The sequence below is a fragment of the Cryptomeria japonica genome, chromosome 11 (genome assembly GCF_030272615.1).
Source record: "Cryptomeria japonica chromosome 11, Sugi_1.0, whole genome shotgun sequence".
NCBI lineage: Eukaryota > Viridiplantae > Streptophyta > Pinopsida > Cupressales > Cupressaceae > Cryptomeria > Cryptomeria japonica.
The window spans coordinates 494337543-494363169 of NC_081415.1; the positions used below are offsets into that span (position 1 = coordinate 494337543).

The window sequence follows — 25627 nt, forward strand, 5'->3', positions numbered from 1 at the left end:
GGGTGATCGCTCGCTTATATCTATGTGGGAATATTATGATCAGCTGCCCTTGAGACCCAACAGATTACATTTTAGAACGGTTCAAGATGCATTCTTTGGTTACTTCATGTGCTAGTTTGACAAGACTCTAAAGAACAAAAGGGTGTCAGATGAAGCATGGGAAAGAGTAAATGAGTATGGGTGCTTGTTTCTTCAATTCCCGACTTTCACTTATGTAAGAGTCGGATGCTACAGTGAGCAGCCATACATGCTCCCTAGATACTTGACCGATAAAATCATTCTTATGGAGTTGGGAAGACAGATCATGGTTGTGGACGCTCATCAATCTGTCAAACATAAGGTTGGAATGGGGATTTCTACAACTAGCCCATTGAGGATTGGTCGGTATTCTCTTGTCACATCTGTCAAAGCCAAAACTATGGAGTCATGGACACTAAGATGCAGGAGATTAAACTCAAAACATTTAAGTCGAGGGCAGATTTTGACTACTAGGGTATGAAGGAAAAGATCAAAAGTCCTTCGTACATGTGCATCGTATTGAGGATATCTGGGTAGATCTTCGTACAGAAATGGAGGTTGTCAAGATGGACTACTACAGGCTTACTATTGAGAAGGTTATTGATCTGAAATTGGTGGACATTCCGCAAGGAATGATTGATGATGGTAATGTGCTTGATCCACAGTTTGTCTCACAAAGGGTTGAGGAAGCCCCACTTCCTTTAATCCAATGGTCACATAAAGAATGCACTTCCATTCTTGAAAGATTTCAGCCTAGCTTACTAACACCAACACTTGGCTCAAAGGTAATGGTGTTAGATTCATCAAGATCAAGGTGGGCAAAGAAGATGACTCTACAGGGCCTCTTGGACGTAAGTTTGAGATTCAGATTGACAACAAGGAAGGTGCATCATCTTCAGGCACTAGGATCAAATTGCGAGTTAGTCAGGCAATAGTACTTCCTCCTGAGAAGGTGACAGTTCGCGGAAAAGAAAAATCCCAGATTCACATTCATGTGATTGATCCTGATAATCCGAAGGAAGGACAACAATCTGATGATGCTCCTAAGTCATTGGCTTCCGAGTCACCTCATGAGATTCCCTCCTCAATTTCCATGGAGTTGCCTCTATCTCCTCCTGAAATAATAGTGGAGGAGTCTCCTCGGAATGTCATTCCTATTTCAGCAGTTGAGCCACCTCTTGATCATCAACAAGAGAGTTTGCCAGAAATCCCCAAGGATACTCCTGCATGTATCCATTTGTCAGAGATTGATACCTCTACTTCTGGCTTTGAAGAATTTATGAGACAAACTTCATGCCCTTTGGTTACCGAGCAAACCATGGTTGCCATCCAGACAGATACTCCTCCCAGGGTGACCATGGCTGTTCAAACAGAAACTGCTTCTCTTTCGTCTTCGGTAGCTACTAGAGGAGAACTAGTCTTTTTACATCCATGGCTTAGTTCTTTTACCCCAAAGAGGAAGAAGCGGGAAATCTCTCCTGATGTCTTTGATTATCAGCAACTCAAGCAGTCTAGGCCCAAAGTTGCTAAAAAAGACAAGACGATCTCAAGAGTAACTGTTGACAGCAACAAGATGAAAGTGCTAGAAATTGTTGAGCCCCTTGCGGATAAGCCACGTGAGGAAATGCAAGCTGCTGATTACTGGGTTACATGGATAAAATTGGGTAAACAAACGCATGAAGTGGTCAAGCATGATGCCCAACAATCCGTAGCTTCACTAGTACAACGGTATGATCAACTTCTACCAAAGAAAGACAAGTTAGAAGAGGAGAATAGGCAAGTTGTTGCAGTTGTTCATAAAATTAAAAAACCTGTTGGTGAAGGGAGTAATCCTACAAGTTTTTCTGGTTCACAAGAATCAATTCGGGGAGTTAAAAGAGCTGCTCAGAAAGTGCAAGCGTTGGATTCTTGGGTGGATCAACTTCATGATCTGTATGCACAAGTGCTAAAAGACATTTTCCAAATGATGGTTAAGTTGGAGACCATTGAAGAAAAATTGAATCGTACCTCCAAGACTTTCAAACAGAATTTGGAAAGGGTTGAAGGTAGCTTGATAGTTTGGCACAATATGTCTCGACAACAGCTGAGTGTTCTTCAGGAGCATGACATTATTCCTTCATGTATTTGGAATTTGAAGAACTTCTAGAGAACAAAGCCCTTGTTCTCAAATCCCTCATTGAGGAGATTGATGATGGAATGAGATTGCGAGTTGAAGTGTTCCAAGGTGTTGTTTCCCACTATGAGAAGGCCTCTTGCAATATCATGGGTCAAAATGGAGAGTTGATACAAAAAGAAGTGCTCGTAGATTTACAGATGAAGGTTCATAATGAGTGGAGGAGCGAACAATTTTCAACTGCCTCAATTAAGGTTTTGATGAAACATCAAATCTTCTTGTACGAAATCCAGTCTACTTTGGAGAAGAACAACTATATGCTTCTTCAATGCCATGATTGTTTACCCTCTCGGGTGAATAACTTAAAGCACACAGATAAAAGACGTAATGCAGAATAATGCCATAGATATCAGACAAGTATCAGATATGTTATTCCATTCCTAATTCGTCTTCGTTACAAGTTACATTTGGAAGTATATAAAGATACTAAGGGGGTGCGAGCGCCAACCAATGCACCACAACTGCCACCCCTCGGTTGCCAACTAACCAACACAATTACAACTTAATTAACTAGTTTTATTTCCATGTACAATATTACCACCAACATCATCCCCCCCAAAAGAAAAGAAGTCGTCTCCGAACGACTTAATACAAAATAGAGATGAATGGCAAGAACTACTGACGCCAGTCGAGCCCGAAACTTATACATTGGCTGCATCAACACCTGAAAACCCTTTTCTGCTACCATCCAATGGTCAAGTGCCTCTTTGACATCACAGTTCTCCTGTGCCTAAACCAAACTTGTCTGCAAAACACGCTTTTCAGTCTCAGCCTCCACCAACTGCTACTCAAATGATACTGTCTCCCTAGCCAATTTGTCCTCGATAGCCACCAGTGTTGCCCTCTCGGCATCCAACTCCTGGGTACGCCGAGCTAAGTCTCATGCTAGTACTGCCTCCAACCTGGTGGTCAGCTCCTCCCGAGCCCTCTCTCCATCCACCAAGGCAACCTCACGTCCAGCCAAGACCTACTCCAAGTTCCTCAAAGCATACCATTCTTGCCTGGAGGTGGCCACAACCCGCTGGCACAAAGGCTAGGAGACACCTCAAATTCTCCATCACACTCCCCAAAGGCTAAAACCTGAACTGAATAACTCCCTGGTGTCATACAACTACGCGGACCTGCAATGCCTTCCCTCAAACTCTGTTTGTTCCCAACCTCCAAATCCGTCTCCCTCTACGGCTTATGGCTTCCCCGCCAATGCTTAGCTGCAGGCTTCTTTCTCACAGTACGGACAACCACAACACTTCCCGTGGTATTCTGTAGCTCAAAAATAAACTAGGGGTCTGGGGGCAACGCCCTCAGTGGGGTGGAGGGGCAGCGCCCCCGCGGGGTCGAGGGGCAGCACCGCCAACACCAATTTACAACCCTCAGAACCATACGAAAGTCCATAGCGCACATCATTTTTGTGATATTTTAAGGTGTCAAAACTCTTCTTCTCCACTCTAATATTTTCAGCGTCCTGGCTCCATATGTCATCGACTGATTTTTCAATCTGGTCTTCCTCGTTTTTTTTGTTTTTTTGTTTCACCGTAATGCCCCCGATGGCATCCGGCCATACAACCTCCCCGTACGGTCAACGACAGTACTGACACCTCCAATCGTGCGGTTGATACCCTCCTTACCATACGGACACAAATCTAGCGTACGGACAACATGCTCAACTATGCACACCGTACGGTCCTCCTTCCGCACGCCCAACGCAATTCAATCGTACAGTGACCACTAACGACGAAGCGGCTGCGTGTGAAATTGTGTGGCTGTGTCTTTTTTCTTTCTTTTTTTCTTTTGCGTGCGTGGGCTGCGTATTTTTTCTTTGCATGCGTTTTTGTGTTTTGCACTTTGTTTGTGCGAGGGTTTATGTGTGCGGCTGTCCACCGCACGGTGGTTCTACCGTCGGTGGTCCACCGCACGTTGGTCCCATCGTCGTGCACCTTGTTTTCTTTTTTTCTTTTTTCCTTTTTTTTTAAAACCATACGGACCCATACGACCATACAGTGGGTTTTTTTCTTTTTTTCTTTAATCTAATTGTCGAGAGTCTTCGGCTTGAGTCCCATGCCTCTTGGATCGCCCTTCATCCTTCTCGGTTTTCCTCGCCCGAGAGTCTCCTGCTGTGGCCCTGTGCCTCTTAAGTCGCCTACCCGACATCTCGAGTCCCCTTACATCCTCTCGGGTCCCCCTCCGGGCTCTCGGGTGTCCGTCCGGCCTCTCGGATCCCCTACGCGCTTCACGTGGTAGGGTTTCAATTTGGGCCCATTGATGGCCAATCTATTTTCAATGGCCATCCGAAGACCTGGAACCACAAATTCTACAGGGACCAAGGTCTCCTTCCCGTACATAAGAAGAAGAAGAAGAATAAAGATTTTGAAAGCTGCGGCCTTCCACACAAGGTTCCAATCGTTGCCGACACAATTGATCTTCGGATTATCTACGTCACCGAGGTTTGGGGCGTCTCCCTTCCAATCTTCTATGAATTCTGGCAGGTATACCTCCTCTGTTACTTGCTCTGGTTCCTCTACTTCGAGCCTGTAGCTCTAGAACATTTCATAATCCTCCATCTACCAGTGGAAGAGCCCGTTCAATGACCCTGTCTCATCCTCGAAGCATTCTCTTAGTTTGAGAATCCCTTCGTCGTTGGGCTCCCTGTAGCCCCGTCCTTTGTCCCTCGGGTAGCCTTTTCCTTCACCCTCCGATTCCGAAGATGATGTCAGTTCCTCATCAACAACCTGGGTCCTCAGATCAATGGTGTACTTCCGCCCCCCTTTCTCCATAGAAAGGGTGTTCTTTTTCCAGTCTTGGTTCACCTTTGCTGTAACCAACCACCCTCTGCCTAAGATGGCGTTGTACCCCTTCTTCTTGAGTGGGATTACCACAAAATCTAGTATGAAAGTTTGTGTGCCGATGGTGATTGGCTGGGCCATCAGGGTGCCGAGTGGCTTCATGCCGTGCTAGTCTGCACCTACCAAGTTGAACGTGGGTGGCCATAGTGTTGGCTTCCCCAGCTTCTTCCACGTATCCTCTGGCAGTACATTCACCCCCAAACCTCCGTCCACGATGGTGTCTTTGAGGATAGCCCCGAGAATTCCCATCTCTACTACAGCAGGATGCTGACCACTATTTAAGGCCAACAACATTGGGTCAGCCGAGGGGCTGACCGGAACTTCCGCCCGTGTGGCATGCAAAGGTGCCTACGCAGTGGTTTGTATGGAACTAAAAATGGCGGTTCTTAACTGTGGCATTGTTTCTAGAAGGTCCTTTACCCTTATAGGTACTTCCATCTGCAGTACTTGCCCAATGATGTTATTTTCCGCTTTCGTATGGGATGATGTACTCGCCACCTTGTTGTCCCGTCGTTCGGTCGTCATCTCTCCTTCAATATTGGCCTTTGCCTCCCGTAATCTCTCCTTCTCCATATGGGGGTCGGGATAAGTGGCTTTTTTCGTCTGGGCGCGGGTTATCGCCAGTACTTCTTTCTCACCAGTCTTCTCAGCCTTCTCAATGTTGAGGAGATTAACCCCTACCTGTGGGCAATTTGCATCCTCATGGTCGCTTGGCCCACACCATCGGCAGAGGTGCTGAGGGGTGGCTTCCTTCATGTAATCACGGGCGAAGTGCCCCCACTGATTACAGGCCCTACATTGGATAATTGGTCGGCCCTTGGCATCATACTGGATACGGCTTCCGTTATTGTTATTGTTGCTATTCCTTCGACCGCCGCGTCTGTTGTCCCGGTAACCTCCAGATGATGCCGTTGTGTTGGTTTGCTGGGCCGTACCCGCTGGTGCGGATGTTGTGGCCTGCTCCGTGAACAACACTTGGCTCATTTGCGTACTTCGGGTTTTCATGTTGTATGGGCACTCCTTGGTGGAGTGTCCCATCACTTGGCAAATCTCGCAGAATGCCTTCTTCGGGCAACTACCCTTTGTGTGCCCCTCCTCTTTGCACTCAGTGCACCATATGTCCCCTTCGGTCCGACTGGTGCTTCTCATTGTTTTGAATTCCCTCCTCATTCGCTCCATGTCTTTCCGAAGCGCTTGCACCTGTTTGCCAGCCTCGCTGTCGCTGCTGCTTTCCTGTGACGAGTCATCCTCCTCGGACGAGCTATCCTTCTTTTTCTTCGATGTCTTGGTCTCGCTCTTGAGATCCATCGCTTTGTTGTATGCGTCTTCGTACGATGTAGGTGGAACAATTTTCATCTTCTTTCGGAGGGAATGCTTTAGTCCCTCCACGAACCATTGCTTTTTCAACCCATTTGTTGGTTGACTCTCCATTTTTCCCAATAGTTCCTTCAGCCGCCGACTATAGGCTCAGACAGTCTCGTTCTTGTTCTGCTTCGTTCCATAGATCTCAATGACTATTTCGTTGTCATCTCTCAAGAGGCAGAACTCTGTACCAAACACCTTCAGGTCCGGCCATGTGCCGACTTTGGCCTTATCCATGTCTAAGTACCAGTCTATGGCCACTCCCCTTAAAGTTATTGGGAACTGTGTTACCCATTCGTTTTGGTCCGTAACACCATTCGCTGACCATATGGTTTCGCACGTTCGACAATGGCAGACTGGATCTTCCTTCCCGTCGCCATTGAACTTCGGCAGTTTTTGTTTACTCACCATCGCTGGGGGTCGTCTTCCTGGAGGTGGCTTTGGCTGTGTCTGTGCCCCTGCGCCGCTCCCTCCAGTGCTGGTGGTGTGTCTTGCATGGGTGACTGGAGGTATGGTGTTTTGCCTGCCGAGTGTGGCACCTACCGTACGGTTATCCTCCCCTTCGTTGTCACCCGTGCCCACTCTTGGCTCCCTTTGGTGATCCTACCTTTGTGGTGTAAGGGATAAGTTTCTGAACCGATCCCGGGTCTCTTTGACTAGATCTCTCCTTAACCTTGTTTCCTCCAGAAACTCTTCGTGGCTCCGCACCCTATGGTGTTCTGGCGACGCGTAGAAATTTCCATCGGCTTCTGCACCCTCCATGACACCTCCTTGGTTCCCCTCAGGCCACCCTTCAGCAGGTCGTCCTTCGGCAAGTTGCCTCAGCCTCTGTCTACGTTCTACTTGTTGCTCCAGAATCAAGGCCCTCTGCGCAGCCTCCCACTCGTCCGTTTCTGCTTTTTTTATTTCTATCTTTATTTAATATATTGGGCATAAATCACTTCCGTACATAGCAAGCACACGCCATGTACACAAAAAAAACTTTTATTATTTTTCCTTTCGGCCACAATTTATCTCAACATTGTGTCGGGATTATTATAGGGTTCAATTTCCCCTTCGCCTCTTGCCATCACGCTTTGCATCCCATGACAATTGTTCCGTTTGCGCGTCGTCGACCTCTGGGTTAATCTCACTGACAGGTAGGCCCATCGTGTTTGTGCGCCATCCGCGTTTTCCGTTCCTGAGTACGTCTAGGCAACGACGCCAAATGTTTACCCTCTCGGGTGAATAACTTAAAGCACACAGATAAAACACGCAATGCAGAATAATGCCATAGATATCAGACAAGTATCAGATATGTTATTCCATTCCTAATTCATCTCCGTTACAAGTTACATTTGGAAGTATATAAAGATACCAGGGGGGTGCCAGCGCCAACCGTCGCACTGCAACTGCCACCCCTCGGTTGCCAACTAACCAACACAATTACAACTTAATTAACTAGTTTTATTTCCGTGTACAATATTGTCACCAACAATGATACCATCATGAAGACCATGGTCGTTGCCAAGAACACCCACGAACCGAATCCTACTGAGCTACGAACGATCATCCAGAAGTTCGAAGGATTTATGTTTTCACATGCTGCAACTTAAGTGTTTTTCAACACTTAGTTGTGTTTTTTCCAGAATTGTAATCTCCTAGTTGCAGTTTTTCTTTTGACAATTTACATGTAAAAACATTTTGTAAATTGTAAGTCAATTCTTTACTTGCACTTTTGTAATTACATGTAAAGCAACTACAAGTTGTGTTCAGTTAGGACTGTAGTTGGAATAAGTCATAGTTAGTTATTGAATAAGTCTTGGTGGTTGAGAGAATCTCTCAAATTAGTTAGGATCCTCCCACCTTTTTCTCAAGACTCCTCTTCTATAAATACTTGAGGGGTCTATTGTAATCTTTATCTTTTAGAGAGCAAGCAAAAACTCTGCCGAATTTACAGCAAAGAAGTCTTTGAGCTATCATGTGTAAATTTATGAATTGAAAGAAATAGAAGAAAATTGTTCAAGCTTTGAGTCTTTGTGCTACATTCTTGAGTTTGTGTTCCATATTATCTTTCTTGCAAGTGTTTCTTTGAGAGCTTAATCGAATCTGATTTGCAGTCTTTGTGCTGCAAGTATTGGAGATTAATTTAGTTAAAGTAGAGGTTCTATTGAGAAAAGTTGTAAGACTTTGTTCTTGCACTTGTTCTTAAGAAAGTTTAGAAGTAGATTTTGTAAGAAATAGCTGTGAGTTTTTGAGCTTGTACTAGTTCTTACTGTTTTACGTAGAAGAGAATAAGGTATTTCAGTCTTTGTGCTGATATAATTTGTTTTGAATACCATTAATATAGAAAAAGGGTAGATAGGACTTCACATAATCAAGACTTTGAGCTTGATATTGTTGTCCTGTCCCAAAGGAAGTGACGGAAGTCTTTGAGTTTTTAAGAAACTCCATTTCCTTTCTCTCATTTCATTTCAAAAAGTTGTTACTGTTGTTTTATGTTAAATTGCTATCACTTTTTTGTGAAGAGAAAAGGATATTGGCTTTCTTGAAAGAAGAAGAAAGATTGTTGTTCCATCCTATTTTAGTTTTAAGTTGTAGATAGATAGGGGGAGCCTTCCCTTAATTGAGAGAGTTTTACTCACACACTGTGGTTGAAACCGCAATTTTGTATATTTCCCCAAGTGTACAAAATTTTCAACCAACAAGATGGTTCTCCCTCATGATCATTAGCTGCCATTTGATAATCCAGACATAAATTGGCCAGCAACTGAGCAAAGGAATATTATCCTACGATTGCGGTCTCTTGCATGGAAACAACAAACTAAATTTGTCGAATATAGAAAAATTATCGCTCTACTAGAAAAGATTGTGGAGCAAGCTAGAAATCACAAACAACATTTGGAAGAAGAAATTGTGGCAAGAAGGAGAGCTGGTAATTAGTTTTTCGTACATGGTGCTTAAAGGAAAGGGACCCATGATTCAGCTAGACGTGGAGCACATGCAGGATGACATCCTTTTTGACTTGACCAACCTTGCTCGAGAGCTTATAGAAGATGAAGATGAATTTTCAGCTGTCCTTTGGGTGCTCATCGAAGAGGAGACAAAGGCTACGAGGATTGACAATCAGATTGCAGGTCGAAACCCGACGCCTAATGAAGAAGTGTAAAGCTAGTAGTTGTTTATAATGCAAGGATTAGTGCTTTTAATAGGGTTTTCTGATAATTTCGTTTTCCTTAAATTTGTTTAAAGGCGGTCATTTTCAAAGACGGTTACTGTGAAATGAACCGTTTCTTAGAAACAGAAAAAGGGGATTTTTAGTATAAATAGATGATAGTATAGATAAAAAAGAGGAGGGGGGAAAGAGACAGTATAGCTTTCTCTTCAGTACAATTTTATGGTATATGATATTAAATCTATGAGCTCATATTTTGATATGGAAGGAATTATGAAGATGTTTTTGAATCTTTGAATTTTGGAACATTTTCTTTAAATTGTAACGAACTGTGTTTCTTTGCATTTGCTTTCAGTGTCATCCTGCTATAGCAGACTGTGTATGTATTTAATTCTGAAACTTTGAATTTAGATTAAATCATCTGTTAAAGGGTTTTGCTGCTCTTTCTTTCCCTGGATATCATTTGTGAGTGTGGAATAAGTAAACTTTGTGTCATTTATCTACATTCACTTCATTATAAAATCAACCTTCTACATCTACTTTCATGGTTATGGGTAGGTGTTGGTTTGCCTTTTCTGCTTTCTGGTGAAAAGCATACCCTTTGTTTCTATTCATTGTATATCATCCAAAGGTAGCTGCGCCTTGTAAAACAAGCAGAGAGCACTTGTAAATACCATTACAAGCGACTCAATTGTTGGTCAGATTGTCATTGACATGGGAAAAAGAGTATAAAACAGAAGTGACAAATCTGTTAACCAACATTTCTATAGACCAAGACTGCTCTGTATATTAGACAAAGCAAAATGACCTCTAATAATTTACAATACTTGCATGATCTTAGACTTAGTCATACGGAGCTTTCTGCTCCTAAAATGACAAAACATTGGTTTTACTTTATCTGTGATTATCACAACAAGAAGGATATCCAGATCATATTATGAGTCACAACTAGGAAAAATCCACACCCAAAACAAAAGAAATGATTACATCTGAATGAAATGCAGTTTCAGTCAGTATTCATACAAAATGCAACCTTTACATAACCTGTGAACTCTTATTTGCACATCATGGGATAGAACATAGAACTTATGTATTTGTTGCATAGTCTTGACTATTGTTTTCTAACATATAGCAGTCTTTTAATATTGGCACGTAAATATTCTTCTACAATCACCATCTTTTTAATGCAACTTATCAAAGTAACAGAATATTGCTATAGAAAAAGCTATTAATATCCACTGCTACCATAAAAACTGGGCAATATTTATAGAAATAATAAAAAATCTGTTATGTCTGAACTAGTGTCTCTAGCTTAACTAAGAAACAAGAAAAGTGGAAAAAAATGGTTAAGAAAGTAAGCAATAATGCCAATCTCCAAGAGTGATTGCATTAAGTAACTTTTTACACGATCAAAAATACAATAAACTGGCCAAAGTACAACACTGTCTAGTATCATAAATATATTATTCTAGCCATAAGGCAGTCAGAGAGAAAGAAATTCAAATCATTATCAGAATTAAAAGGATTAAAGTGTTCTGAAAGGTAAAATTAAAGTCTGAATTTACATAATGAAATGCAAGCCACAATAACAACTTTCATACAAGTATATTACATGTCTACCTCTCATCATACATACAGTGTAATATCATCTTATTATTTATTCACCACAAACTTATATTTACCTTGTTGATTTCTGCACTAGCTGTTCCATAAATTTTCCGTGCACTATCTAGGATATGAGTTGGTAGTCCAAGCCTTTCTGCAATACTTATTGCATTTGATCGTCCTAAAACCAGAACACATAGAGATTCTAATTATTAACAAAACTTGCAATGTTAAATTAAATAACAATGAAACGGGTAAAACAGGCTAACATGTCAATCATAGAGTCATAGAGCATCATGAGGCCTGGTGGTAGATAACCCTTAACAAATGAAGCACCAAGAAGTCAACAGTGCCTATAAGAAGAGGTATTGTTCCAGGTATTCGAGTAAATTGATGATGTTTATAAATCCATCTGAAAACTGATTAAAATACATAATGAAATTTAAAGAGGCACTACTAACAAAGTTATGGTAACTGTGAAATTATTAATTCCTAATCCCTGAGCAGCAAATCCACACCAACTTTACTTGTTCCAGTCATATAAGCAGTCCACCAAGTTACAGTCGTAGAAACATGCCAATAACATGACAGAGAGAATTCATTTATCACAAAATGTGATATCATAAACTCATGGAGCATTATGACAAGACCTGTGGTTAATACCCTTAACGAATAAAACACCAAGATGTAAAAGTTATTCAAATTTCAATTCAAAATCAAGGTATGTATAATGATGTTGTATTGCAATGCAAATATTTCTCACAGTATATATCAATTCTGTTTTCTAATTATCTTCTATGTATTGCAGATGGTGGAGAAAGAACATTAATAATTTCAATGTCATTTGGATAACAATAACAGGCACATATATATCTTACAAGAGAGATGTCATGGGCAGACATGCCTCCACCCTGTCCATGGCATCTCTTAATTGTGCCTCTACAAATAAACCGATATGAATCGGTGTATGCTTATCGGGTTTAACACAGCGATCAATGTTTTGTTTATGCCAAACGATCGGTATTGCCAACTGGTAACAATGTGAATCTGCAATGTATGCTATCGGGTTAATAGCCCGATAGCATATTGGTGCCGATTCATTGTGAATTGACACCAATATGCTATCGGGTCTAGTAACCCGATAGCATATGATCGGCGCTTAACTAATGTTAAGCAAGTCACCGATCAAAACAAAAACGCAATCGGATATTATTCATTGTTAACCCGATAACATATAGTTATCAACTTTTAATATAAATTAATTATATATATATATATATATTTCTTAACAAGGATTTCTTCATCTGATCGATGCTATTTCATCAACACTCCCTCTTAGCTCTTAGCTCGGGAAGATGAATGACAACATATCTAGCATCACATTTCTCATGATGGTCAGGATTCCTTATGGAGTCTCATAATCTCACTCTACAAAGGATCATATCACTCAAACACGTGATATGAAGTATCACCTAAACACGTGATACGAAAATCATATCACCTAAGCACGTGACATGAAGTATCACCTAAACACGTGATACAAAAGTTCACCACAGTAACTTGTGCTGACAAGATATCACCTAAGCACGTGACATCAGTATTGCAAAGCAAGCAATACTAAGGATAAAAACACGATAATAATTAAATCCTCATTTTATCCAAATTGTGGTATGTGCACTGACATTTCAAAATGTCTTTACCACAATATAATTATGGCACATCCATAACATACCAAGAATCACACATGATATCTAGTTTGATCATTATAAGATCATCACCTTATAATGTCTACATACAAGTGTCCATTATCTAAGAGATTGTCACCTCTTAGAAATGTACACAGGGGGTGGAGCCCATAAAAGTCATAGCATGACAAAGAAGTTTACACCTTAAACATCTTTATTAATATATAAGTACAGATTACGAAGGAAATTACCTTTTAATCATACCAAGACCTTTTCTGAAGTGCTCAACTTTCACCCTGGAAAGTGGTTTGGTAAGAATATCTATTGTCTGGTCCCCTGTACAAATGTATTCCAACTAGATCACATTCCTGTCTACCATATCTCGCACATAATGGTATGGAATCTCAATATGTTTGGATCTGTCATGAAACACCAGATTCACTGAGAGTTTTATGCAACTATGGTTGTCACAATGAATAACTGTAGGTTTCATTGGTTCACCAAATAACCCTACAAGCAACTTCCTAAGCCATACTGCCTCTCGAGCAGCCATGGAAGCTGCAATATACTCAGCCTCAATGGTACTCTGTGCTACTAATGACTATTTTCTGCTGATCCAGGATATCATGGCTGAACCTAAACTGAAGCAACATCCTGTTGTGACCATTTCACACATCGCCCCATCGCAAATGGGGACCCCCTCTTTTTGCTTGTTTTTCGCTCGTTTTCGCTTTCGTTTTTTAGGGTTTTGTTAGTCAGTTAGTTGTCTGGATTTAGGGCCAAGCCTTAGGGTTTTAAATTTTGCCTTTTCAAGCCAAAATCCAGTCATTTTTGAGAGCTTTTGAGCTTCTTTTCTAGAATGCAAATTTTGAATGCAATGAATTCGCCAAAATGGTCTAATTTTCAATTGGAATGTTGATGCAGAGCTTAAATTTGTCTAAGTATTGAAAGTGAAATGTGAATTTTTGTCCGATTGAATATTTTGACCAAATTTTGACTTTTTTGAATTTTGATCCTGGGCATCGGAATTGATTTGTTTTCGCCTCGTGAAGTGTTAAAATGTGAAAAATCTTGTTATTTTGGCCTGTAGGAGCAAAATCGCTCCTGTCCCTCAGTGAAGGACGGGAGCTCAATTTCAAATATCTCATCATCCTTGCAGAGTCCAGGCAAGTTTACGTTCAAAAACAAAGGAGAACATGAGATGAACGCATTGAATATAAATTGAAGATTTTTGGGACGTCCATACCAGTGTTAAATGCAAGTTCGCTCCTGTCCCTCAGGAAGGGACCAGTGCGATTTTTGATATAATTGCTTTTCTTGCAAAGTTACAAATGATGTCAAGGCATGAACGAATAGAGGGAAGAAGGACGAGTCCGTTGAATATAAACTTGGAACCTGGCAAAGTGAGATAGTGGCCACAAGGGAAGGATCGCTCCTGTCCCTCTCCAAGGGACCAGGGCGATGATGATGATAATACTCTCTACGCAAGTTCAAGGTCGTTCCTCCAAGGTTCAAGGCCGATCCAAGTCAAGACGAGGGGTGGCGAAGACATTTTAGAGCATTTCCATCAAGCGCAAGGTTGTAAAGGTCATCACATGGAAGGAATGTGCACTCTAAGACCCATATCGCTCCTGTCCCTCTCCAAGGGACCAGAGCGATATTTCCATTAAAGCATCGATTTCAAAAGACAAGCAAATATTAAGTTACCAAAAGGACTTAAAGGACGTTATCTCACGCAATGAAGATAATTGCAAGTTGGTAAAAACAAGAACAAGCTCGCAATGATGAACTTCGCTCCTGTCCCTCAGGAAGGGACCAGGGCGATGTTGGATATATTGGCCATTTTATGCAAGATTTACGTAAGATCAAGGGTTCACAACGTCTTGGAGGGTCCATGGTATGACAACAAGATGATAAACAAGAGTTTTGAACGTAAAAAGATCATCATTTTGAGCATGGAGACTAGATCGCTCCTGTCCCTCTCCAAGGGACCAGGGCGATTCGCTTTGGATTCCTCGTTTTGTTCCAAGTGCGTGCTAAGTTAAAAAATTCACAAGGTTATGCAAGGTCCATGGCATCGTTTGAAGATAATTTGCAAGGGTTTGAACGTCTAAACATCGCCAAGTAGTGTAAAAGCCCCATATCGCTCCTATCCTTTGGACAAGGACCAAGGCGATTCTATCAAAAACACTCACGTTCCTACAAAGATCAAAGCGAAGCGAGGTTAGCAAGGTAAAGGACATCGTTGGGAAGATGTTGCAAAGGAGATCAAAGTTTAAAAGTCGCCAAGATCAAGGAGAAATAATGGATCGCTCCTGTCCCTCTCCAAGGGACAAGGGCGATGATCCTTATAACATCGAAGGTACCTTGCAAAAGCGAGTGGGACGTGCGTGGAATGGACAAGCGATGATATTATTCGCCTTACAATGGAGGTACGAAGGTCAAAGATACAAGATGAACGCGAAGACATGGAGATCGCTCCTGTCCCTCTCCAAGGGACAAGGGCGATGTCAGGCAAAACAAGTGATATTCTTTGAAAATCACGTTAAGACAAGGACGCACAGGGTTTTAAATGGCATTTGGAAGATGATACAAGGAAAGGATCGTACCAAAATGGAGAATTTCAAGCAAAAACCTTAGGATCGCTCCTGTCCCTCTCCAAGGGACCAGGGCGATAATGGTCATAAGATGCACTTGCTCGCACAAGAAAGAAATTCAAATTCGAAGGACCACCAGATGATCGATTTGGGACGTGGAAATGAAGAAGTTGAACGTTGAAAACGCAAGAATCATGCCAAAGATCATGGATCGCTCCTGTCCCTCTCCAAGGGACCAGGGCGATGAGGTACGTCCCTTTTATTTTCATATTTTTGGTGCCAAATTAAACAATTCAAATTTCCTTAAATGCTAAATCGATTTAAAAATTGAAAATCCATTTAAACTAGCATTTAATGTGGCGTTAAACATTTATTAATTATTTTGCCTTTATTAAAATCGAAATTTGCAAATTAAAAAAACGCAAGGCATTAATAGTTAATTAATTAATAAAAAAAAAAATCGAATTGGAGCGCCCATATATGGAGGTCGGCCTTGTTATTTAATTAAAAAATCATTTAAAAATCGTTTGAAATTGTTATATTTTACCAAGTCGGCCTTAGTAAATGGAGAGATGCAAGCGCTATATATAGGGGGGTGAAAACTATTATTTTCACATCATTATTTTACCTTCCTTCATGCGAATTGAGAAGAGGCGAATATAGTGCGAGTTTCATTCATCCAAGGGTGGCGCGCTAAGTTATCAAAAGGTGGTGTGATTTCAAACCCAAGGTGGCGCTAGTATCATCTTGTGTGGAGTGCGAAGTGTGTTTGAAGAGGTGCGAATTCCATCCAAGGTGGCGTAAGCAATCAAAAGGTGGTGCGAATTTGAAGACCACACCAAGTGCGAGCTTGAGGATACATTGAGGCGAATTTGCTAAGGACTTGGAGATTTGTTTATGCGAACTTGAAGATCCATATGAGACCACGTCCAAGGCGATAATTGAAGATCACATTCTTTCCAGAGGTGGCGAAGTCAATTTTGAGGAGATCATATTGAAGATTACTTTATACCTCAATTTTGCCTAGGCAAATTTTGTTTTTGCATTCTAGAGTTAGCTCTCTATCGAGGTATGGCGATTTAATTATTATTGCTTTATTCATTCATCGTCATATTTCAAATTTTGAAATTTTGATTCTTGAATTTCTCTTAGCTCAATCGTTGTATTTTAGGAAATGATAACTCTAGTGACTTATCATGAGGTTTCCTAAAATTTATCTCTCTTATTTATGTTATTTATTGCAAAATCTATTTCTTATAATGAAATGTTGTGTAGGTATGGCGACCCCAAAGGCGGGAGCATCCACCAGTCGCTCGGCTCTCATGAAAGAAGATCAGAAGACCGAAGAAGTGGAGACCAAGATCGTGTCCAAGTGGAGCAACATTGGAGATACCAACTTGGGGAACTTTAGCACGAAGAAGTTCCGGGAGGTCCCTTACATCGGCAAGCCATCACCTGTCGCCCGGAGAATAATAGAGAGTGGCATCATCAAGGCGGCCGGTTTTCCTCCAGCTATTCAGTGCCACGAGTTGATGATCGAGTGTGCCCGTCATTACAATCCACAGTCCAGGACAATTGTGTCCAATGAAGGAAACACTTTGGCGTACCTTTCAGAGGAAGCCATAAGTGAAGCCTTCCATCTTCCAGAGCAAAGGGACATGATATACAAGAGCATTGAAGGAGCCAGATCAGTGTATGATGATGATCCAGATGCTTGCCTAAGCATAATCAACAAGAACTGGCTACTTAAGAGTCGTCCCCGTCTGAGCAAAGTACCGAACACACCACACAGGATTGATTTCCAAGAGGAGTACAGAGATTTGATTACCATGCTCAACAGAGTTACAGGAGCACCTCATGCCTTTTATTTTGAGAAATGGATGTTTTACTTCATCCAGGTGATTGTTCAAGGAAAGGGTACAATACATTGGGCTAGGATAATTAGCCATTGCTTGGACGTACAGTTGAGAAGACTCAGGGCTACTAAGTCCTTCCACATGAGTTCATACGTCATCTATGCCTTAATCAGGAGCGTTGAGTACGCAGGACTACCTCACAGAGGAGTGATTGGAAGAGGACCCGGCGAGGTCAGAGTTTGTGAATCCTATACCTACTTGCATCATCCACCAGGGAAGAACTACAAGTTAATCAATGATACTTACACAATGAACATCACAAGGACGTTGCAAGGAGGGATTCACAACAGATTATCTCAGGATGCCCAGGAATTCATCAAGAGGTACGGTGCTTGGTTCATTCAGTTTCCCAAGTTCACTTACATTAGAGTGTATGGATGTCCTTTACCTCCATACATGTTGCCGAGGTACCCGACAGATAGAATTGTGTTACTTGAAGTAACAAGGCAGTTGGCAGCATATGTGAAGGCATTCAGACACAGACATCAGAATGGAGTTCAGGTACCTATTATTTTGGGTAATTCAGTTGAGGTATGTCCTAATGTCTTAGCCATGGATGACGCAGAGAAGGAGTTAGCCTTGTATCCTTTTTCATCTTTTGCTTGGAGAAATAGTTTTGATCCACATGGACATTTAGAGGAGACGGTCGGTAGAAGATTTAGACATGAGTACCAGATTGAAGATTTTATGATGAATCTCCTAGATGATCTCGAAGTGAAACGAAAGATACATTCTAGATTGCCTTTGGATTTCATCAGAAAATGTAAGATTTACAGAGTAGCCGACCAAGCTCAGGACAACGGCAGGCACATCCAATCTTCATATGATAGAGAAAGCAAAACAATAAGTTTGAATTGGAATGAGCCCGAGGCCGTGGATTTAGATGATTTGATGGCACCAGTCTTGTCTTGTACTCGCAGATGGGTAGACGTTCAACATCAGAAGTTGAGAGAACAGGGCATAGCCATGTCTTTTACTTTGGAAGAAAAGCCAGCCGAAGGTGGAGCTAGTGTTAGTGAAGGCAATCCTAATCCTAGGAATTCAGGTGAAGGTAACCTTCGATGTGCCAGTGAGGGCAATCTCCATTCGAGAGGTTCGAAGAGAAAGGAAAGATCAGAAAAGAAAGAGCCTTCCAAGAAAAAGCAAGGTGCCAACAAAGATCAAACACCAGGTACTTCTTCCAAACCAGAGGATAGAACAGCTCGAGTGGAAGAGTCCATGGAATCGATGGTACAGAATGACAGACAGGAGGAAGAACAGGCACAGCATGTTTCATCCGATGGATCTCTCCAAGACTATGATTTAGATAATGATAATGAAGTAACATCTCCTCCCAGACAAGAAGAAATAGTACATAAAGAAATTCAAGTTCAAGAGACAAGATCAAATATCCCAGATTGGTTGAAGGAAAGATTGACTAAGGTGATCGTAATTGAGGACGAGGACAGTGCAATTGATTTAGAGAGCCTCGTGGGACGTTCACATATGACAACAGAGAAAAAGAAGGCTACAAAGATGTCCAAGATGATTCGAGATGAGACTGGATCTAGAAAACTGCAGATAGCTACACCGGCAGCAGACAAATATGAGGGTGAGATCCTAGCAGAAGACTACCATATACAGACTATTGAGTTAGGACCATCCACAGCAGAGCAGACTTTAGATGATGCCACCGACACATTTGAAGCATTGAAGGACAAGCTTAGAGAAGAAGTAGAAAAGAATAGAAAGCTTGAGAGAGAGGTCGGTGCATGGAGGACATATTTCAGTCACATCAATGAACCTTTGGGACGTCAGGATCCAGTCAGATCACCATTGCAGGCATTGCCCCTTCAATCAATCAATGAAGCAGAAAGATTCAGGAACCTGGTCCAGCGTACATGTGGTTGGATGGATAGATCTCACACGGTGGCCATTGAGTTTGTTACAAGGATGTCGAAGATCACCCATCAGGCTATCCAAGTTCTTGAGATTATTCACAGATTGATGGCAACAGTAGCTGCATTTGCCCATACCAAGGACGTTGTCATCCCTGTCTTGAAAGTTATAAGACACACATCCAGAAGAATTTTAGCACAAGAGAGGATCTTAGAAGGTGATTCTCACAGTTTGTTTCAGTGGTCAACCTTACTCCATATAAAGAGTGTTCTCTTCGAGGACATCAGTGTTAGATGTGGTCAAGTTGAGGAGGTGATCAATCCGATCCAGGACAGAGTATTTGAGGTACTTCATACCATTCTTGGCAGAAGGATCGAGGTCGAGACAGATGTGGATTTACAAGAATTTGAGGATAGAATCAAGATCATCTTTCGCAAGGACGCAGATGTTACAGATGAGCAGTATGATCAGATGTATGCCACCATGCTCCTGATTGATAGAACAAAGGAACTTGAACCTACTTGGGACACAGCTCTTCTAGATGCATTTGATCAGGTTATCCACTTAGAAGAGAGTATCAAGAATCTTCCCGAGATTCCAAGCACAGAAATCGAAGGAATCGTGACAAAATTCATTACATATGCTAAGAAAGAGAATTGGAAAGGGAATAGGATTCTAGATGAAAGGTTGTTACAGATGACATGACATCTTATTTCTCATTGGTTGATACCTCCTAGATTTTTGTGCCAAATTTAATATTTGGCTATGTATTTAATATTGTTCAGTAAAAAGGAGGTCATTTGTAACAAACCCTAATTAGGGTTTAGGTGTCATGATCTTGTCCATTGATTTACTTTCAATCTGGACCTTTCATTGTAACTGGGGATGCTATTTATACCCCCATTTTCCATTTCATTTGAAATAGTCAATAGTTGAATAGCCAGATAAGAGTGAAATAGAGAGATTAGAATTGTAAGCAATTTTGTTTTGTAGCAAGATTGAGTCTTGAAGAGAGGAATTCAAGCAATTGTTGTATATGATGACTTGGAAATCAATAAAATATTGAAGTTATGGTGTTTTGTTGCAAATTTCTTAAGTTATCTTCATGGTTGTTGGATGTACTTGAATCACGCTCAATCAAAGTAGTTTGTTAATTTGAAAGGCTAAGTGTGAGATTTGATATTTGGTAGGATTCGCTATCCAAACCACTAGCTTCTTGCTGATTGTAGGAACGCCTTGCGTGGTCGACTGGAAAACACTTTGAGTCCTTAACCTTCAAGCATTTTCGTATCTAGGATATGTACCTTCGTAGTAGTGTCCTTGATCTTTGATGCATTGAACACCATTATTACCTTAGAAGATCGCACTAATTTCAATTGAGTTGTTATCTTATGGCAAAATTGAAGTTGGTTGAGTCTTGCCAAATCTCATTCATGCTAAGTCGTTCATAGGGTTAGGCTAGATTAGACTTCCTTAAACCCTGTCCTTTTTCCATTTTTTTGAAAGTTCCTTTTAGTTTAGTAAAATCTTCAAGCTTTTGAATCCGTAAGACGCCTTGAAGGAAACAGCAAATCACATCATACCACTAAAAGCTTGTCCACACGTGGAGACCCCACTAAAAGAACCTTGGAGTCCATCTAACTGATCCTTTTTGCAGATCTTCAGCAGTTAGAGACTATTTTCTCAAGAGAGGATAAGATGCCTGTCGGTATTTTATTCTGTGTATGATTGTGTACAAAATACACGTCAACACATCCTAAGGTGCTTTTCCTGTCAGTTACACTTCCAGCCCAATCTAAATCTGTGAGTTCGTGTAAATCCAAATCAACTCTCTTATACATGAGACCAAGATTTAAAGTACCTTGTAGATATCTCATGATGTGTTTTAGTGCTACCAAGTGTCATGTCCCCTTCTGGATCGTTATACATATACGGAGAGAAAGAGAGAGAGACACTAAAAGAAGAAATTATTATTTTTATATAATAATTACCAACGAAGGAATATTTGAAATTTATTTATTTATTAAATATTATTATTTAATTAACATTTATTAATAGTTATAACTAATAATATTCCTTAAACGATAAGGATGGGTGAAAAGAATACATACAAAGTAATCACATGCTTTTTTTGCAACAAACGAGAATAGTATTTAGACTAATTGACATTAACATTTATTTGGACATTACATCGCTAGTGGTCCTCAATTTTGTGGAGTCTCTAAAAGTGACAAAATTGCGAATGTAATCAGAAGACCATTATTATAGATGGGTTCAAGTATTCTGCCTAGCAAGAACCACCATTTAAGAACACTAATTGTATAGTTAACGATCATGATTAAGGACATATAGGGCACTCTAAGAGAATTTACATCGGATGTAAAAATACTTAATAATGTTAATGTATGGATTAATTGAATTAGGCTAGTGTAAATAAATGGTCAAAATAATAATATAAGTAATCTATGAAAAATAAAGGAAATATATTTAATTTATTTTAATAAAAGAAATGTTATTTAAATAATTAATATATTTAAATGGAATGATACTTAACATTTAATATATTTTTGATATGTAATATTTAATATATTTAAATGAAATGTTGTTTAATATTTAATATATTTAAAAGGAAATAATATGTAATATTTAGTATATTTAAATATATATATATATATATATATTGCCAAAAAAATAAGCATGACTTAAATACTAAATAGACCCGATGACTCCTAAACATCCTAGATTAGCCTAGGTTGCTTCTGCACGAAGTGGTATGTGGGTAACCGCAGCCTAGGCTGCAATTACCCCCGCACCCCTTCATGTGGAAGGGACTTGTGGAGGGGCACAACCCCTCACGGGTTATATAAGGGAGCAGCGGCAAGGGTTAGGAGGGGAGGACGAGATGGAGAGAAAACGGGAGAAGTGAAAGATCCCTGATAGATCTTTGCTGTTAACCTGCTGTAATTTTTTTATTTTTAATTCTGTTTTCCTGTTTATTTAAGTTTTTCTTACAGAACTAGATAGAAGTGCAGAAAGGGTTGTTTACTTTTGTGTTTTTGATTGTTTTATAGCATAGGAAGGAATAGATAACAGCAAATATGAAGCCATACTGAAATAAATGAGTTATACAGCAAAAGTCAGAATTATTGCAAATCGTACCAGGCAGATTTGTCTGAATTACAAAGCCACACAATGAATCCAATGTATTTCCCAAGCTCTCATACGAATTCGAAGTCAAACTGGAAGATGAAGAATGTTCTCCAAACCCACATACACTGGAAGTGAATACAAGCAATACCCTATACACCACGTGGTGTATTTGCTGCAAATGGCATTCCTCCAGCTGCAATGAACCACGTCTCCACTGGAAAGATGGTAGGCTACGCTAAAACCCTACTGAGAATTGATGCCTCTGTCCTTAATCACCACGCACAATGCCTTATAAGTCCGGTGCCAAAGATTGCTGAGGGCTACGTCCCAGCCAATCCTAATCCTGGGGTTTGCGTCCCAGTCTAGAAATCGCTCTCCAGAGCAAATTCATACAAGTTGTCAAATATGCAAAAGATCATGATAGAATGAAGCTCCTATCCCCTTATAACCCCTCTCAATTGCAAATCGAACCCTAATTGTCTCCAAGTGGCATGGTCTAGTGGAAATGTTATAATTTCTTATTTTAAAGTGGTCATGTTACTAGAAAATGACCTTTTTCCTCATAGACAGAAATCCGCTCACTGAATTGCCCTGAGACCAAAGAGAAAGATTTAAAGAATTTCAAGATCTTTCCAACGAGCTATCACACAATAGGGTGCGCATCCAGATGAGGCCAAAAATCCCCTTATTACTCCAAAATGGCTAACAACTTAGCCTTATTTAATTATTAAACGCTAACTTAGGAAATATTAAAAATATAACCCAAATAGCCATAAAATGCCCAACTGACATTACAAACCCTAAAATCATCCTGTCACCTGCCTGTGACTGAAGTCGGAAATCAAGGATTCACTGGTAGTCTCATCCCTAAAATCTAGGGATGCTCCTAAAATTTAGGAAACAAGCCCAATCTGTCTGAAACTGAACCCAAAGAGGCATCTCATGGAGACCCAACCTTGGGCATGATCAAACCTCCTAAAAAGTAGGAACTGCCTCCTAAAAACAAGGAATGTCTCCCAACTGATCAATAACTGCTAGAACACCAAGTCTCCAACACTGAATAACCATATCGGGTCTCTGTCCAACCCTGTCAGCCTACAAGACCCCATAATAAGCTGACTCACACGTCTCTGCTAGACTGAGCTAGAGTGGGGACATGACAGTCCTCCCCTCTCGGAGATGCTTGCCCACAAGCAACTGTAATGCTGGATGCTGTAAAATGCTCTCACCTTCCCAAGTGGCATCCTCTATGGGAAGATCTCTCCATCGAACCAAATACTCTCGAATCACCCGGCTTCTCAGCCGTCGTTCCCTCACCTCAAGAATCTCATCAGGAACCAAAATCAATTTACCCTCCTCATCCATAGGAGGTAACTCGGGTGAAACTGTAATATGCTGTCCAAGGGCCTTTTTCAGGCAAGATACATGAAATACATTATGAATCCTGCTGCCAGGTGGTAACTCAACCTCATATGCCACCTCTCCCACTCGCCTGAGTACCCTGTATGGACCATAAAAACGTGGTTTGAGCTTCTCAGCTCCCCCCCTTTTTAGGGTGCTCTGCCGATATGGTTGTAAGCGCAGAAAGACCATATCATCCACCTCAAATGCTCTCTCAATCCTGTGCCTGTCTGCGTACATCTTTTGCTGATTTTGGGCCTGCTGTAAATTCTCCCTGAGAGATCTCATGACATCCTGGTTCTCCTGTAACCAATCCTGAGCCAAAGGAACTCTACTATCACTAATTGCCAAATCAGTGAAAGATAATGCCTCATATCCATAGAGAGCTCTGAAAGGCGTCATGCCAATGGACATATGGTGAGTGGTATTATAACAATACTCGCCCAAATACAACCAACGTACCCATGCTTTTTGTTGCCCTGACACATAGTTACGCAAATATCCCTCAACCCACTTGTTGACTATCTCGGTCTGTCCATTAGTTTGAGGGTGGTAACTAGTACTAGGTGTCAACTCAGTGCCTGTAAGCCTGAAAAGTTCCTGCCAAAAGGAATTCATGAACCTGCTGTCCCTGTCACTCACAATGGTCTTGGGAAGACCATGGAGTCTAAATACCTCCCTGAAAAATAACTCAGCCACCTGTGATGCTATGAAATCCAGTGCAATGGGAAAGAAGTGGGCATACTTTGTTAGCCTATCCACAACAACATAAATACAATCTTTCCCCTGAACCCGAGGAAGACCTGTAATGAAATCCATTGAGATCCCTGTCCACTTCTGTTCCAGTATAGGTAAGGGTTGCAACAACCCCGCTGGGTAGGTATGCTCCGACTTGTTCTGCTGACAAGTCATACACTCACGGACATGGCGTAAAACATCATCTTTGAGACCCTTCCAAGAGAATCTCTCACGAACCGCCCTGTAAGTCTTACCATATCCTGGATGTCCTGTTGTAGGAGTATCATGGAGAGCATGCAAAATTTGTTCCTTCAACTGAGAACTCGGAACAAGATAAACCCTACCCTTGTAGTAGATAATATCATCTACCACACTATATCTGTCATCCACTATCAAACCATCCATGATCTCACAAGCATGCTGATCCTTGGAATACTCAACTAAGAGTTGAGCCTTCCAATCTGCTGAAATCTCGCTCAATGAGCAAAGGGCAGCCAATGAAGGTTTCCTAGAGAGTGCATCAGCCACAGTATTATTCTTCCCCTTTATGAATTCGATATCGAAGTCATAAGCCTGAATTTTGCTAATCCATTTTTGTTGTCTATCATTAAGCTCTGTTTGATTTAGGAAGTATTTCAGACTGTTGTGATCAGTTCTTACCACAAATTTGCTGCCAACAAGATACTGTCTGAATTTGGCTAACGCATGCATGATAGCCAACATTTCCTTGTCGTAGGTAGAGTACAACCTCTCATTATTTTGCAACTTTCTGCTCTCATAGGCAATGGGATGTTTGTTCTGCATCAACACGGCTCCTATACCAAATCCTGAGGCATCACACTCTAGAACAAAGGGCTGCGAGAAATCAGGTAGTGCCAAGACAGGACAAGTGCTCATCACCTCCTTGAGTCTATCAAAGACCCCCTGCGCTTGTTCTGTCCATCTGAAGGCCCCCTTTTTTGTAAGATCTGTCAAAGGTGCCGCCAACTGAGAGAACCCCTTCACAAATCTCCTATAATAAGCACACAATCCAAGGAATCCACGTAACTCCGTAATGTTCTGAGGGACGGGCCAATTCTGAATTGCCTGAATCTTCTCCTCATGCACCTT

At 41.1% G+C, this 25627-nt stretch overlaps 1 protein-coding gene across 4 annotated transcripts in view; it reads right to left on the reverse strand.

Moving 5' to 3' along the window:
- The window catches only part of LOC131068309 (uncharacterized), a 374805-nt gene that overhangs the window by 96569 nt on the left and 252609 nt on the right, over positions 1 to 25627 (reverse strand). For all 4 annotated transcript variants that reach the window (XM_058003475.2, XM_058003478.2, XM_058003476.2 and 1 more), the window contains one exon: positions 11230 to 11333. In XM_058003475.2, coding sequence (XP_057859458.1) covers positions 11230 to 11333 — 104 coding nt within the window. The remainder of the gene's footprint in view (positions 1 to 11229; positions 11334 to 25627) is intronic.